The 13,278-nt window shown below is 48.1% G+C and overlaps 1 protein-coding gene across 1 annotated transcript in view; it reads right to left on the reverse strand.

Moving 5' to 3' along the window:
- N4BP1 (NEDD4 binding protein 1) overlaps positions 1 to 12,422 on the reverse strand; it is a 43,866-nt gene extending 31,444 nt beyond the window's left edge. Inside the window, exon 1 of the mRNA XM_019644261.1 lies at positions 11,574 to 12,422. Coding sequence (XP_019499806.1) covers positions 11,574 to 12,026 — 453 coding nt within the window. The 5' untranslated portion in view covers positions 12,027 to 12,422. The remainder of the gene's footprint in view (positions 1 to 11,573) is intronic.
- Positions 12,423 to 13,278: the final 856 nt, after the last annotated feature.

The raw sequence follows: 13,278 nt of genomic DNA on the forward strand, positions 1-13,278 counted from the left end.
TCTTCTCAACACTCATAACATTTCACGAACCCAGAGAGAGCACAGCTAAAACCAGAAAGGATCCAAGTGGTGATGCCCGAGTCTGCAGGTGTGACCTGGGGGAAGGCTTGTCAGCAACACCGCTCACCATCTACAGCCCGTTATTACGGGCACACTTGAGGGGCTCTGTCAGCTTGTCTCTCAGGTCACATGTAGTTTGAAGTGGCTGATTGAAAGTGTAGAAGGAAAAGCATAGGACGTACCTGCAAAGCACCCAACAGCAAATGACAACTGACAGCACAGGTGCGAAAGCAAACTTAAGGACGACATGAAGGTTCAAAACCACAGCAACCTGAGATCAGTTGTCCTGAGTGCAGCGCTCACACACTGGCAGCTGCCAGGAGCAAAACTGTGCCCTGGCACACTCTCCAGAAGATATTCAGGTCTGGCACGACTCACTGAGGACGGAGAAACCACGCGGGCAAGGAGCTCTTAACACAGTACAGAGATTTCTACAATGGTTCAGACCAGTATTTCTCAGCGCTGGCCGCACACTTCAGCACTCTAAAGAAGATTTGGTCTATTTTGGAAATCCTCGCATAAATGGTGTTACGTGTTATCTCTAAGAGAGAAGGAAGTAGGAGGGTTAACAGGACTTTTAGACACTGACACGAGATGTACAGAATATAGAGAAATTAGAAGCACTACATAAGCCTTAGAAAAATCAAACTTTTAAACATCAATCTACAATCTATAACAGGTGCGCTTTAGGTTTCCAGCTGGCCGTCTACATTAATAACAGCTATAAATTTAATAATAACCATATCAGCCATTTTCCCAATGCACTTCTAATCTGTTTTCTTTTCCACCTTTCTTCTCAGTCTCGTTTCTAAAATGTCCACCAAGTCCTTCCCAGGAGGGGTGTGTCCTAACTGCCCCACAGAGAAGGACCTCCTGGCACGCTCACTGATGGCACTTCTGGAGATGGGACCAGGGGCCTCGCAAAGGGTCTACCCCGGACTCCATCCGGGTCACACCTGTCAATTCCTGAAATTCCACGGCTTCCACCGCGACCAGCACTCCTGGACGTTTGCTCTTTATGCTTTCCCAACTTCATTTCTGCCACTCCTCTCACTCTTAATAAAAGACGGGTTTTAGCCGAGCCCGGAGGCCAACATAGGTGGACCCCCCCGGCTGCCTGTTTTCACCTCAACTTCTACCTTGCAGGAATGCCTCCTCCACTGTCCTGTTTCAGAGCCAGCCGGCCCCTTCCCAGGCCTTGACTCACCACTGCCTTTTTACCCACCCTGCCCCTCTGCCCACAAACCTGCATGGGCTTCCTGAGCCCACAGAACACTTCCTTCAGCTCCACTGCCGTGCATGGGGCCACTCCATCTGTCTTTTCATCTTCGCTTTTTGAGAATGTAGCCCAACCTCCATTTATTTCACTGTCAGCCTCCTGAAATCTGGATTCTGCCCCCATTTAATCTGAAACCACCTTCCTGAACGACAGCTAATGCCAGACCCGGAGGCCCCTTCCCTGCGCTCTCCTACCCGAGCCTCCGGGGCTCGCACCGCTGACCAGCTTCTCCTTGAAGTTCTGTCCTCTTCACACTCCGAGCTACCATTAGCTGTCTGTTACTCCCCAAATCCTTCGCTGCCCTTTCCTACTGTACCCTAAATGTACATATCATCCCCCAAGGTTCTGTCCTGGACCTCTCCCTCAATTATACCCACAGACTCGTCAAACTCCAACCCGACTTTTCATTTCTCTAAGCCTTACTTTCGTAAGGAGGCTGCAGACCCCGGGCACTCCTACAAGAGCCGCAGGCTTCGCAGGTCTGAGCTGGAGCTCACAGCTCTCCCCGAGTCCTTCTTCGGTCCGAGTTCCTTTCAATGAAACACAGTCACTGAGATCTGAAGCTTTCTTTCCTTCTCATCCTATGCAATCCTTCACAAATCTTGTTCTGGGTAAACACTGGGACCAACTCGAAACGCTTCCTTCTGTCGCCACTGCTCCCTCCCTTGTAACAGTATAAGAGTGGCGTCTGAAAGCACACCCATTTCACTGCCTTCCTCAAAAACGTTCTAAAGCGGCTGGCTCACTGGGCAGGACCACACTCAAAGGCCTCCGTGGTTTGAACTTGAGCATGTTTCTTGTTTTTGCTGCCTAATTTAACCTTTCCTTCCTTCCACTCTTATCCAAAAACACATTCCAAGAATGGGGGGGGGGCAGTATCGCAGTGGTGGTGGTGGGGGAGAGATGTTTATCTGTTTGCTGCACACAACAGTACCTTATTATTTCAACTATAGAGCACTTACTTTGCTAGACAGCATGAAGACTGTCCTTAGTCATCTATCAGTGGTTCTCAACCAGGGGCGATTTTGCTCTTCTTGGGGGTACTGGCAATGTTAGGAGACATTTCTGGTTGTCATAACTAAGGGGGCGCTCCTGGCACCTGAGGGGTAGGGACCATGGATTCTGTATTTAGCTTATCATGCACAGTACAGCCCCCACAACGAAGTATTCTCTGACCAAAATGTCAAGAGTGCCACTGTTGGGACACCCTGAACCAATCAATAAATGTCTAACAAATTCATGTCAAAACTGGGAACACTGACTGTATTCCAGTCAAATATCAATGATGTGGGTAACACTGTTCAAGGGAGAAAGTGGCCAAAATGACAAAAACAGGATGTGTGTTCTATTTTAATAATCTGCATATAGTTAAGAAAAATTATCAAATACTTCTAAGTAAGACAAAAGGATGGCCTTTTGATCGTAATGGAGCACTGAGTCTCTTTGGCCCACCCAAAGATGACTTCTCTGGGAAATTAACTTTTGTTAATGATTTATAACCATTCATTATTGATTAGGGCCTGGACTGTGATAGTACATGTTAAAAATGTAGATTTTTGTCCAGCAAAGATGCCAATTATGTTTGGTAGAAAAGGTACTCCCAAAGGTTACGATTTCAGTGTTGTGCAAAAGATATTAGTCAATTTGTACCTAATCAAGCAATTTCATCCCACCATTCTTTTTTGTAGTGCTGATAAAAACTCATACTCAAATGCTCTCGAACCACTTTTACGTCCTACTGATTGCCTCACTCATGAGTTGCCCGACTGTATGAAAGTCGTGTTTATAACTTTAAAAAAAACCATTACGTTGGCAGCTTTGTGCGATCCACGGAGATATCCAAGTCAACTCACCTGCCCGGAGCTATGAAGTGAGTGGCCCATGAAGGGCATCTCCTGGGCCGGGTAAGCCCAGGCATGGTTCCCTTGGGTGCCCAGAATGAGTCCCAAGCAGGAAGAGAACTAGTGCTAGTTCCCTGTTCTTGTCTCTTATGATTTTGTTTTTGCTTTATGATTCTTGGTCACGTATCCCTTTCCACACTGGCTCAGGGACAAGAGGCCAGAGCAGCCAGGTAAGTCTCAACGGTACCCTTAGTGGACATGAACCTTGCCTGCAGGAACCCGATTTTACCACGTGGTGATCTGCCCAGCACATAACAGGGATCTCTTTTCTGTTAAGTGAGAGACTATAAGAAAATCTGGTTTGAGTACTCTGTTTTTCTGTTTGTGCAAGAACATGTTCTCAGGACCTTGTAAAAAGTGGGCAAATTCTGTGCTTTTGGGTTACTTTTGACCCGTGGCTAAGACTGTGGGGAACCAAAGCTGAAAGCTCTATGCCTGTAAATGAGAAAAGCCCTTATTTCTCAAGGAGTTAGTGTGAAGTTTATTCCCACCTCAAGGGGCATTAATAAATTAGATTATAATGTTTCTTAAAGAGCCTGTGTTCTAATTGGTTTATAGAGAATAACATGCTTTTACATAAATCTAAACTCCTAGAATTCCTAGAAAATAAAGGAACTAAGCATCCGATACTTCTAATGTGTCAGCCTTTTAAGGATCCCTCGGAAAACCCCCAAGTCACAGAATCACATACTTCAAATGCATGTTTAAAAATCCAAATTCATGTAGTAAAAATAATCCTTAAAATAATCAGATTTGACCATTTTAATGCTAATTTAAAAACAAATGTCCTTTCCCTAATCAACACTTTCCCTAGTACAACGCATACATATATTTTTAAGATTTGCATTAAAATTTAGCTAACATACAATATTATGAGTTTCAGGGGTACACCACAGTTCCTCAACATTTATAGACCTAAAGAAGTGACCACCACGATGCATATGTTTAAAAAAATAGTTTTTCATGTGAGATGAATGCGAGCTTCCTAAACTTTGTTGATTTACTGGGCAGCTAAGCTAATAGTACTCATACATAATATTTATATTTAGGAAAAAATACAAATTTATAGTCAACTAAATTGAATTAAAACACTGACAAAAGTGTTGGCATCAGAAGTTATTATGCTGTTGGGCAGCTGTCAGCTTAATTTCCAGAACCCTAAGACCTTGGTTGTGCTTACTGTATAGCTTGAGGAATTACATTTTAATTAAAAAAAACAAAAACACAAACCACTGAAAATAAGAAGTGCCCATTTTAAAGGTTCCTACTTACAAAAACAAAACAAAAAATGGCAGGGATTCAAGAAGTATTTTCAAAAGTAGATAAGGTGACGACGTGGCAGTCCTGTAGACTGCCTGCCCACCAATCTCTATTCTCTGCTCCTTTCATAACAGCGCCTAGATTCTGTTTGGGGAGCACTGTGCCTAGTTAAAACGGAACATTTCCTGCTTTCTTTTCCTGCTAGCATTGCACCTATGAACACTGCTGTGGGCAGCAAGAGTCAGGAAAAAGTCTGCGGGGGTTTTCTACAAAGATGGTGCTGCGTCTCCCTTCTTTCCTGGTTGAAACAGACCCAATGGCTTCAACTTGCAGTAGTTATTTTGTGACCACGAGGGAAGGAGAGGCCAAGAGAACCGAGACCTTCACCCTGACAGCTCCTAACCACCACCCAACTCTGGATTGTTGTTTATCTCTAGACTTTTTACTAAGTGAAAGGAAACGAAACTCGTACAGGCTTCTATTACTGTAGGCAAACCCATTCCCTAACTAATAAGAGACACACTGTCTGCATTAGCAGACCTAGCTAGGATAACAAAGTAATAACTTCATTATCTTAAGTTTTTAAAATGGCAGGGTTAATGAAATATATTGTGAACTAAATGTGTAGGTTCAAGAATGAATGAAGATCCCAGATAACTGGCAGACAGACAGTTTCAATCAAAAGATGCCATATTCACAACTGACTTTTATGCAGAAAATTCAGATGTAAATTCACACAGCTCTTATTCATCTGCTAATGTACAATAATTCTATCAGCACTAAGACCAAACAAAACCTCAGAAGTTGAAAGGGACCTCTTAAAATAACAATTACAATAATCCAGTTTCTTTAAACAAAAGGATTTTTCTGCTGTTTCCATGACATAACTTATTTTTTAAGAAACAGTTCTTTAATTACTTAAGGATTCTCCGCCCCCCATAATTTTGTTTTTGAAATGCAAGACCACTAACTTTATACGATTACATTAGTTTAGTAAAAAGCCAACACAGAACAAGCTGTCCCTGGTTTAATTACCACCCTGCAGCACAGGACAGTACAGAGGGAAGAGGAAACCAGCCATGAGCAATCACTTCACCTCCCTGGCCCCCCCTTATTCAGTGTGAGTGTCCCTTATTTCAACATTCTGGTTTAACCCCAAAATATTAACCATAAAAAGAAACTGAACAAACCACTGTTTCTTAAGAAGATGATTTTCACAACCAGTGAGTTAAAAAGTATCATTCTAGGAAATGCAAAAAAGCCAACCTCCTTTCTGGTAAAATCCAAACAAAACCTCTATGCCACAACCCAGTGGCGAATTACATTACATGTGCGTATTATTTCCTCCATGAACAAGTCAGTCCACTGTTCAAGAATTCGTGAAAGCAGGTACGAAGCTCTTCTAACAGAAACGGAAATGAAACAACACAGGGTTCCTCCACTTTAACACTCTGAAGGCAGCGCAGGAACAGCCGCTTCTACGAAACTGCATTTTCTTTATCCTTATCCTCCTCTTACCTACAAATACAGAAGTCAGGACTAAAAGCTGGGGCAAGGACAATCGCCAGCTCTTCCCTTCTCTTTCCCTCACAAATTAAGAGTGGCCTGGACGTTCGTTACCTTAGCACACACAGGTTCTCAGGTGTCTGACATGTCAATGTTGATGACTGGCCAGGCATCAGAGCTCCTCTCCGTGGAAGTTCTCCAGGCTGCGCTCTGGAAGGTCATTGGCTATGCCTCACGACCACCTACTGAGGGATGGTTGTGTTTGGCAAAGTCAGCACCCTACAGTTCCTGGAGAAACCCGACAAGCAGCCAGCCACGCCATCTACTTCCAATTCCGTGAGGGACCAGGGTGCCCTCGGTACCGCAGGACCTCCAGGCGCCTCGCACTGCCATCTCCTCTACCTCCTCACTATAAAAAAAAAGGCATACTTCCGCTTCACACAGGACCACTGAGGCACCACGCCTCGGTTCTCATGATCGTCCCCAGAATTTCTCCACATCCCCGATTCTGATCTCTGAAATTCCAGCCCCAACTCTAGAATTCTCCAGTATTTCCTGCACTCATCCCGTCCTCGTGATTCCGAGTCCAGGAAGGCACACAGCTCATCATGCATCTTTGGCCTCTTCCCCGGCCTCCTCTCCAGTAAAGGCAGAAGTTAGGTCTCGTACATTTTTGGATTGTCCTAGCCCAGGTAACGCTGTCCATTCAGAGCACCCCCCGTGCCCTCCCTCTGCCTTGCTCACTGGCACCTTAGGTTCCTTCAGTCCTTGTGTGTTGGCTTCACCAATGTCAGAGTGGGGGAAATCATCAGCTGCTTGAGAGTGTCTGCTTCAAGTCATTATAAGTTCACGCCATCTAACCTTCCCTGGCCCTCCCTTCAGTTCCGCCGTCCTTTTTTGTTCTTGTCCAAAGCACTTCCAACAGTTCTCTGCACTAATACAGTCCACTGACTTCAAGCTCTCAGCCTTCCCCTCTCGGCATGAACTGGCTGGCATCCTACTTCACTGAGACAGTACTACAGACCATTAGGCCTTCAACGGCCCTCTTCTCCAAATGAAAAACAAAACAAAACAAAACAATATCTTCACTCATCCGGTCTCCTCCTGTCTGAAAAGGCAATCCAAAAGTGGAATCTGTCCACTGACACATTTTCTTTAGTATGTGTGGTTGATTTTTGTTTGTTTTCTTTTTTTATAGCATATGTATACTTTAAAAAGAATATATTAATGCAAAACTTTTATTGAGCTATAATTCACAGCATGCATGCTTTTAAAAACATAAATTAGTTGCCTCTTCAGAAAAAACAGATTGTACGTTGTGAAATTCGGACTCCTGGCTTCTCCTGGACCGTGAGGTCAGACACCATTGGCCTGCACAGTGTACCCGGCTAATACTAAGCATGGGCACGTGCCGTCTCCCACAAGGCGCCTTATTTCACCAGTTCCTCCTACCAGCCAGCCACTTCCCTATGCTGGTCTTCCCACCTAGTCCCAGGAAGCATCTGAATTTGCGGCTCCTTGACCTAAAGGAAGAGCCCTAACTCTTCTCACTCCCCAGGGCTGAGCTCTCTTCAGCCTCAGTCCTCCCCATCACTGCCCAACTTCAAGGAGCCCAGCCAGCCCTGCAGTTGCACAGTCAGGTCTCATCAGGTCTCCTTGAGAATGAGGCACCATCTAGTCAGTACCTCCACTTCCGCTCTGAAATTCAATCCCCAACCTCCTTTGTCTCCCTGTCTGCCACCCCTGGCTCCAGCCCCGCCCAGTGGGCCCCTCTGGACAATGCTCTATTCTGGTTTCCCTCTCACTTCCAGACACTGCCTCTCTGGCCCTGTAGGAATGTTACATTGCTATTAAAGTTCCTAAATACTTACCCCCAATTTATACCATTATAAATCAGCAATGGGCCACACTGAGTAGCCAAGCCTCGAGGTATAAACACTGACAATGGAGGCATTGCTTAGAAATGCACACCAACAGCATCACTGTCTCACAACCTGCCAGGACTCTCCCCTGCCTGTCTGCTTGGGAAAACCCGTGTTCTCCAGCAGGTTCCATGTGCCTGTGACCTGGTCCCCTACCACCTGTCCCGTTTCCTCCCGTCGCACACACTGGAGGAATCCGTGCTGAAAAGGCACAATCTCATGTCGCTGTGCTCTTGTACTTGTGCTTCCTAGTGAAAAGCTCTCCACGCTCGTTACACGGGAGGGGGGGGAGGGGCAGAGCCCCTCCTTTCCTGTCTTACTGGAACACCGTGCACATACCTCAACCGCTCCGTGTGCTGCACGGTGCTGTGTGCTTCCAAGTTTGTCTCCCCGCTGGGCCGCGGGCTCCTTGAGGTCAAGACACAGGTTACTGTACATCTTGGCACCTTAATTTTCTTTAAATGTCTGCTAATTGGCACCACTGACCAATAAGTAAACAACGTACCTGCCACCCTCTGACACTAGGCGAAACCTTTCCCTCAATTCCTACATCCAAATCCCAGTGAAAACCCTGCCACCCCACCCACGTCTAGTTCTAACTTGGAACGATGTCCCTCCATGGTTGGGACTTCCTGCCTCCAGATACAGAGTTTCAGACAAATCCTCCCCTCTCCACATCCCCTCTGACTCCCTGCTGAACAAGGCGCAGTGGCCTTGGCCTGGCCTTTGGGTCCCTCGTGGCTTCATCTCAAGACACCCCCCTCTTCTGGCTTCCAGGCCTTTGCTCACAACCACCTTAGGCTGAGAATCTTCCTGATTCTTCAAAGCTCCACTCAAGTGCTGCTTCCTCCAACAAACTTCCCCTGTGACCAAAGAGTTTTCATCATCTCCCAGGACAACAGCACTTTCCACCAGGAGCCCCATCTCACCTGTCTCCAGCCAATGGAGCCCTAACAACTAGACCTTCCCATTCTCCTCTACAGGAGCATTGGCTAAAAGGTAGGGAGTTAACATTAGAAAAGCAGGAAAACCACTCGCAGGGACCCAGACCAGTTGCCCACATATTATTTTAATCAGAGCCAACCAGTTAGTTAAACGATTCTTCACTCTAAATCTTCTCTCCTCCAAACCCTCTTCCTTCCGCAGCTTAACTTGAAATATTGGAGATGCTGAAGTTTGTTTTCCTGTTCTCAATTTTAAAAATCATGTTAATGGTGTTCTTTTCCTCAAAAGAATGTAAAAGAAAATCCAAAACAAATGAACAAAACACAAAAAGCCCTTGAGTGTGGCATTCACCTCTTATCCATGAGTCTCAAGGAAATCAAACAAAAAAAAAAGAATTTCGTGCCAGTTGGGAGGGTTGGATTATGAGTAACACACATCACAAAGATAACCGGGCAGGTGACACATACATACTTCCAAGATACTGTAAGACACACCTTTTCCAATTAGCTTACGCTAAACTGTGTGGCAGGGGCAGGCAAGAGAACTGGAGTTGGCAGGGTCTGGCAAGACTAGGCAGGGTTCTTTTGGTTGTTTTTTTTAAAGATTTTATTGAGGAACTGGGGGAGGGGAACAGTGTTGGGGTATTTGGGAGGGGGGCCAGCCAAGTTGCTGTTCGTCAATCTTCATTATAGAGGGTACCAGTCGCCATCTGGCTGCCCTTTGGCAGCTCGTGGCCTCTAAGCTCAAGGTGCCGAGTTCAGTCTTAGTTGTGGGTGGGCATAGCCACCATCGAACAGGCAGTCTTGTTACACCAGCTGAGCCATCCTGCCACCTGTTGGCAGCTCAGCAACAGCTCAGCTCGGGCGCAGCGTCACTGGCCCATGTGGGACTCGAACCGGCGGCCCTGTTGCTCGATAAGCCAACTCTTAACCAACTGAGCCACTCAGCCGGCCCAGCAGGGTTCTTATGTTCAGCAAAAGAAGCACTTTCCACGCTTTGGGGCCAGTTTTGACTAAAGCTGAACTGGGAGCAGACACAGGAAGAGTGAAACCAGTCAGACTCCAGCAGAGGTTTCCACTGAGAGCAGATAAAGCAGAGAACTGGGGAAGTCGATTCTGTAAATCAGCTGGAGTTTAGAATGGCAACAGGAGGCCCCAGGAGGAGAAGACTTTTTGTGAGAGGATTAGTTTAATGCAAGTGGTACCAGGAGGGAGGGAGGGAGGGAGGAATGGAGAGGTCAACCAAGTTAGGGAGGGGCACACACCAAGAAAGAAGGTCTTATCTGCAGCCAAGGTAACGGAAAGGAGAGGAATGAACGCAGGTAAGGGACTTCTGTAAGAAACAGGACTCGGTCAAGTCAAATGTTTTAGCCCTGGGTGGGGGGAGAAAGGAGGCGACTCGGAAGAAGTTAGACCAGTTGTCTGAAGTCAGACGAACGGTTTAAAAAATCAAGAACAGGAAAGCAAACTTGATTCATCATCTACAATGTTTTAAGTTAAGCTGTGAAGAATCATACCGTTAAGAGTCCTAGCTCCTCTAGACATGTTAAAAGCAAGCATCCAGGCTTTTTAATCTAAGAAACTCAGGAGTTACAGCTAATTAGATTCTTCAAGGACACTGTGAAATTTCTGAAGCCGGAGGCCAAAAAAAAGGCTCTCCCCCCCACCTCCCGCCGGAGCGCCCATCACTTGGGAGACAGGTCGCCAGAAGGGCGCAGGAAACAAACTCTCTAGGTGTGAATCCTGGCTCCCACACAAACTGCACGGGAAAATCGAGAGAAACGCGGGCACGTTCGAGGCTGGGGGAAGGGTGTGCGTTTTGCTGCTGTTTTTCTGGCTGTGGGGACAGAGGGGCGCTGCTGAAGGGGCCAGGAGGTGTAAATCTAAATTGCTGATCTAGACAGAAGGTGAGTCACCTTCTCAAGAGTTTCAGTTTCCCCAGCTGTTAATGTAAAGAGAGAGAGAGACTGAGAGCGGAGGCTAATAAAACCCACCTCATTAGATTTTTTAAGGGCTGCATTAGATAATCCTTCTGAAGTATTTAGCATAACGTCTGATGTGCTATAACCATGAAGTAACTGTGAGTTGCACATAACATCACAAGAAATAGTGCATTCTTAACACTGTTATTAAACATCCCTCTCTCTCTCTCTCGATACTCTGAGTGTTTTACTGTTATGGTTGTGTCAGATTCTCAAAGGGGGCTGAAATCCCCAAAAGGTTCAGGAGCCCTGTCGGGAAGAGACAAGCGGCTGCGGCGCTGGACCCGGAGGCCGCGGGCCCAGCCATCAGGCTGCGCACCATCCCGAGGGCGGGGGAAAGACACCAACAACAGGCAGCTTTCGCAGCGCGCTCGCTCCAGCCGCTGGGCTCCGCGCTTCCATGCGCATCGCCTTACTCGAGTCCTCGCGACAGCCCCCTGAGGTAGGTGCTTTCGTCAGCGCCACTTACAAACGGGGAAACTGAGGCACCCCGGGATGAAACCGCTAGCCCAAGGTCACATGGCTCGCGAGCCGAGAACGCAGCTCCGCGGGCTCCGGAGACTGCGCTCTCGGCCCCTGCGCTTCGCTGCGTCTCTGCACGGAGGCCGGGGAGGGAGGGGGTGGGGACGCCCAGGGACCACGACCGATCGGAGGCCGCGGGCGCGGGGCCCGGGCCGGGCCGAGGAAGGCAGGCGCGCGGGGGCTGCGGCCGGACTCACCTTGGCGCTGTGCACCGCCTCCTGCGCCCCGCGGAGCTGCAGCCAGATGCGCGCGGGCAGCGGCTCCTCGGACCCGAGCGCGCCGAGCACCGCCAGGCTCACGCCGAACAGGCCCTCGATGCGGCCGCGGCTCCGCTCCAGCAGCGCCGCCTTCTCGGCGGGCGCCGTGAACTCGTCCAGCACCGCCCGGGCCGCCATGGCGGGCGCGGCCTCCCGCGGCGGCGCCGGCCCCCTCAGCGTGCTGCCGCTGTGCCCGAGTCCGTCAGGCGGCGTCGGCCCTCCGGGCCACCGCGCCCCGCCCGCGCCCCGCCGCCAGCCCGCAGGCCTCGCTACAACATCCCGCCTCGGCCGCCGCGGCTTGGCAACTGCGGGCAGAAAAGCCCTCCGCCCCTTCGCCGCCGTCGCCGCGGGCCGAGCCGCGTCACCGCGCATGCGCCCTCCCGCTGCCGTCATTGAGGCTCGCCGCCTCCAAGGGAGGGGAGGGGCCGAGGCGACGGAAGGCGACGTCACTCGCACTTGCCATGTTTGTTGAGGGCAGAGCGATGGCTGGGGAGAGGGGCTCGGGCGGCCTTCTTTGGTGAGGGCCAAACGCGTCCGAAAGACCTGTTGTTGGGTCGTCAATTTCTGGTTTTACAGACGGGGACGTCGAGGCTCGGAGCCAGAAGGTGGGACTGACCCCATGTCACACAAGGGATTTGGCTTGCCTGCAGAAATCTTGAAGCCCGAACTGGGGCTCCAGCGATAGTTCCCCAGCTTCTTATTAATTGATGGGCAGATGGCTCCTCCCCTCCCCCCCTCTCCTTTCTCGCTTTCTCTTTCCCCCTACCCACTTCCTTCTCCCTTCCCGCTTTCCTTCCCCTTGGTTTTTTTTTTTCACTAAAAATGGTAATAAAAAGGAAAAAAATGGGACTAATGAGTACCGAGAATTGAAAAGCAAAGAAATGATTAAGAAAAATTGGGGAACGTGATTTCTTCTGGGAGGGAAAGAGGGAGATGTCTTATAGGAGAGGTAAAAAAAAGTGGAGAACTAGGGGCTCATCCATGATTTCACTGTAAGACTTGGGCAAACACACCCTAACTCCTCTCCAGGTCTGTTTTCCCATCTATAAAATCGGGTTGCACTCAGTTATCTCTACCATTCTTTGAGTACATGAAAGCAGATGGTGGAAGATAAAGCTTAGTTGGTTTCCTTTCTCTGGGCTAAACGTTGTGGAGACGGTAGAGAATTAGGGACCATGGGAATATTACTTGTCTACATCTGAGTTACACATCTGTAACATGTGGTTAACAATAGTACTTCCTAGTGTTGTGAAAATTAAAGTAGTACTGAGAAATAGAGTGAAGAAATAAGATGGAGTCACTCTAGTCAAGCTGCTAAATTACTAAAATCGAGTAGGTTGAGGCATGAGGAAACAATTCTATTCTTGGTTTAACTAGCCTGGGAACTTAAACTTTTGAACTTTTCAGTCCTGCATCAATGCTGGGATATACTCATACATCAAACCCCTGGATAACCCTCTGAAGACCTAGGGGAAAGCGTGTTCCGGTGTCCAGACTATATGACATCCATTTGCCAGGCCACCAGTCACCTAGAAGATTACTATCTCAGACCAACCCAGAGGCTAAAATGCAGGACGGAGTCTTCTCAAGAATGTACTTTTTACTGGAAGAAGGCTCAGCTTTTCTTTCTTCTTGGTATTACCTA

This window comes from Hipposideros armiger, unplaced genomic scaffold (genome assembly GCF_001890085.2).
Source record: "Hipposideros armiger isolate ML-2016 unplaced genomic scaffold, ASM189008v1 scaffold_4, whole genome shotgun sequence".
Taxonomy (NCBI): Eukaryota; Metazoa; Chordata; class Mammalia; order Chiroptera; family Hipposideridae; genus Hipposideros; species Hipposideros armiger.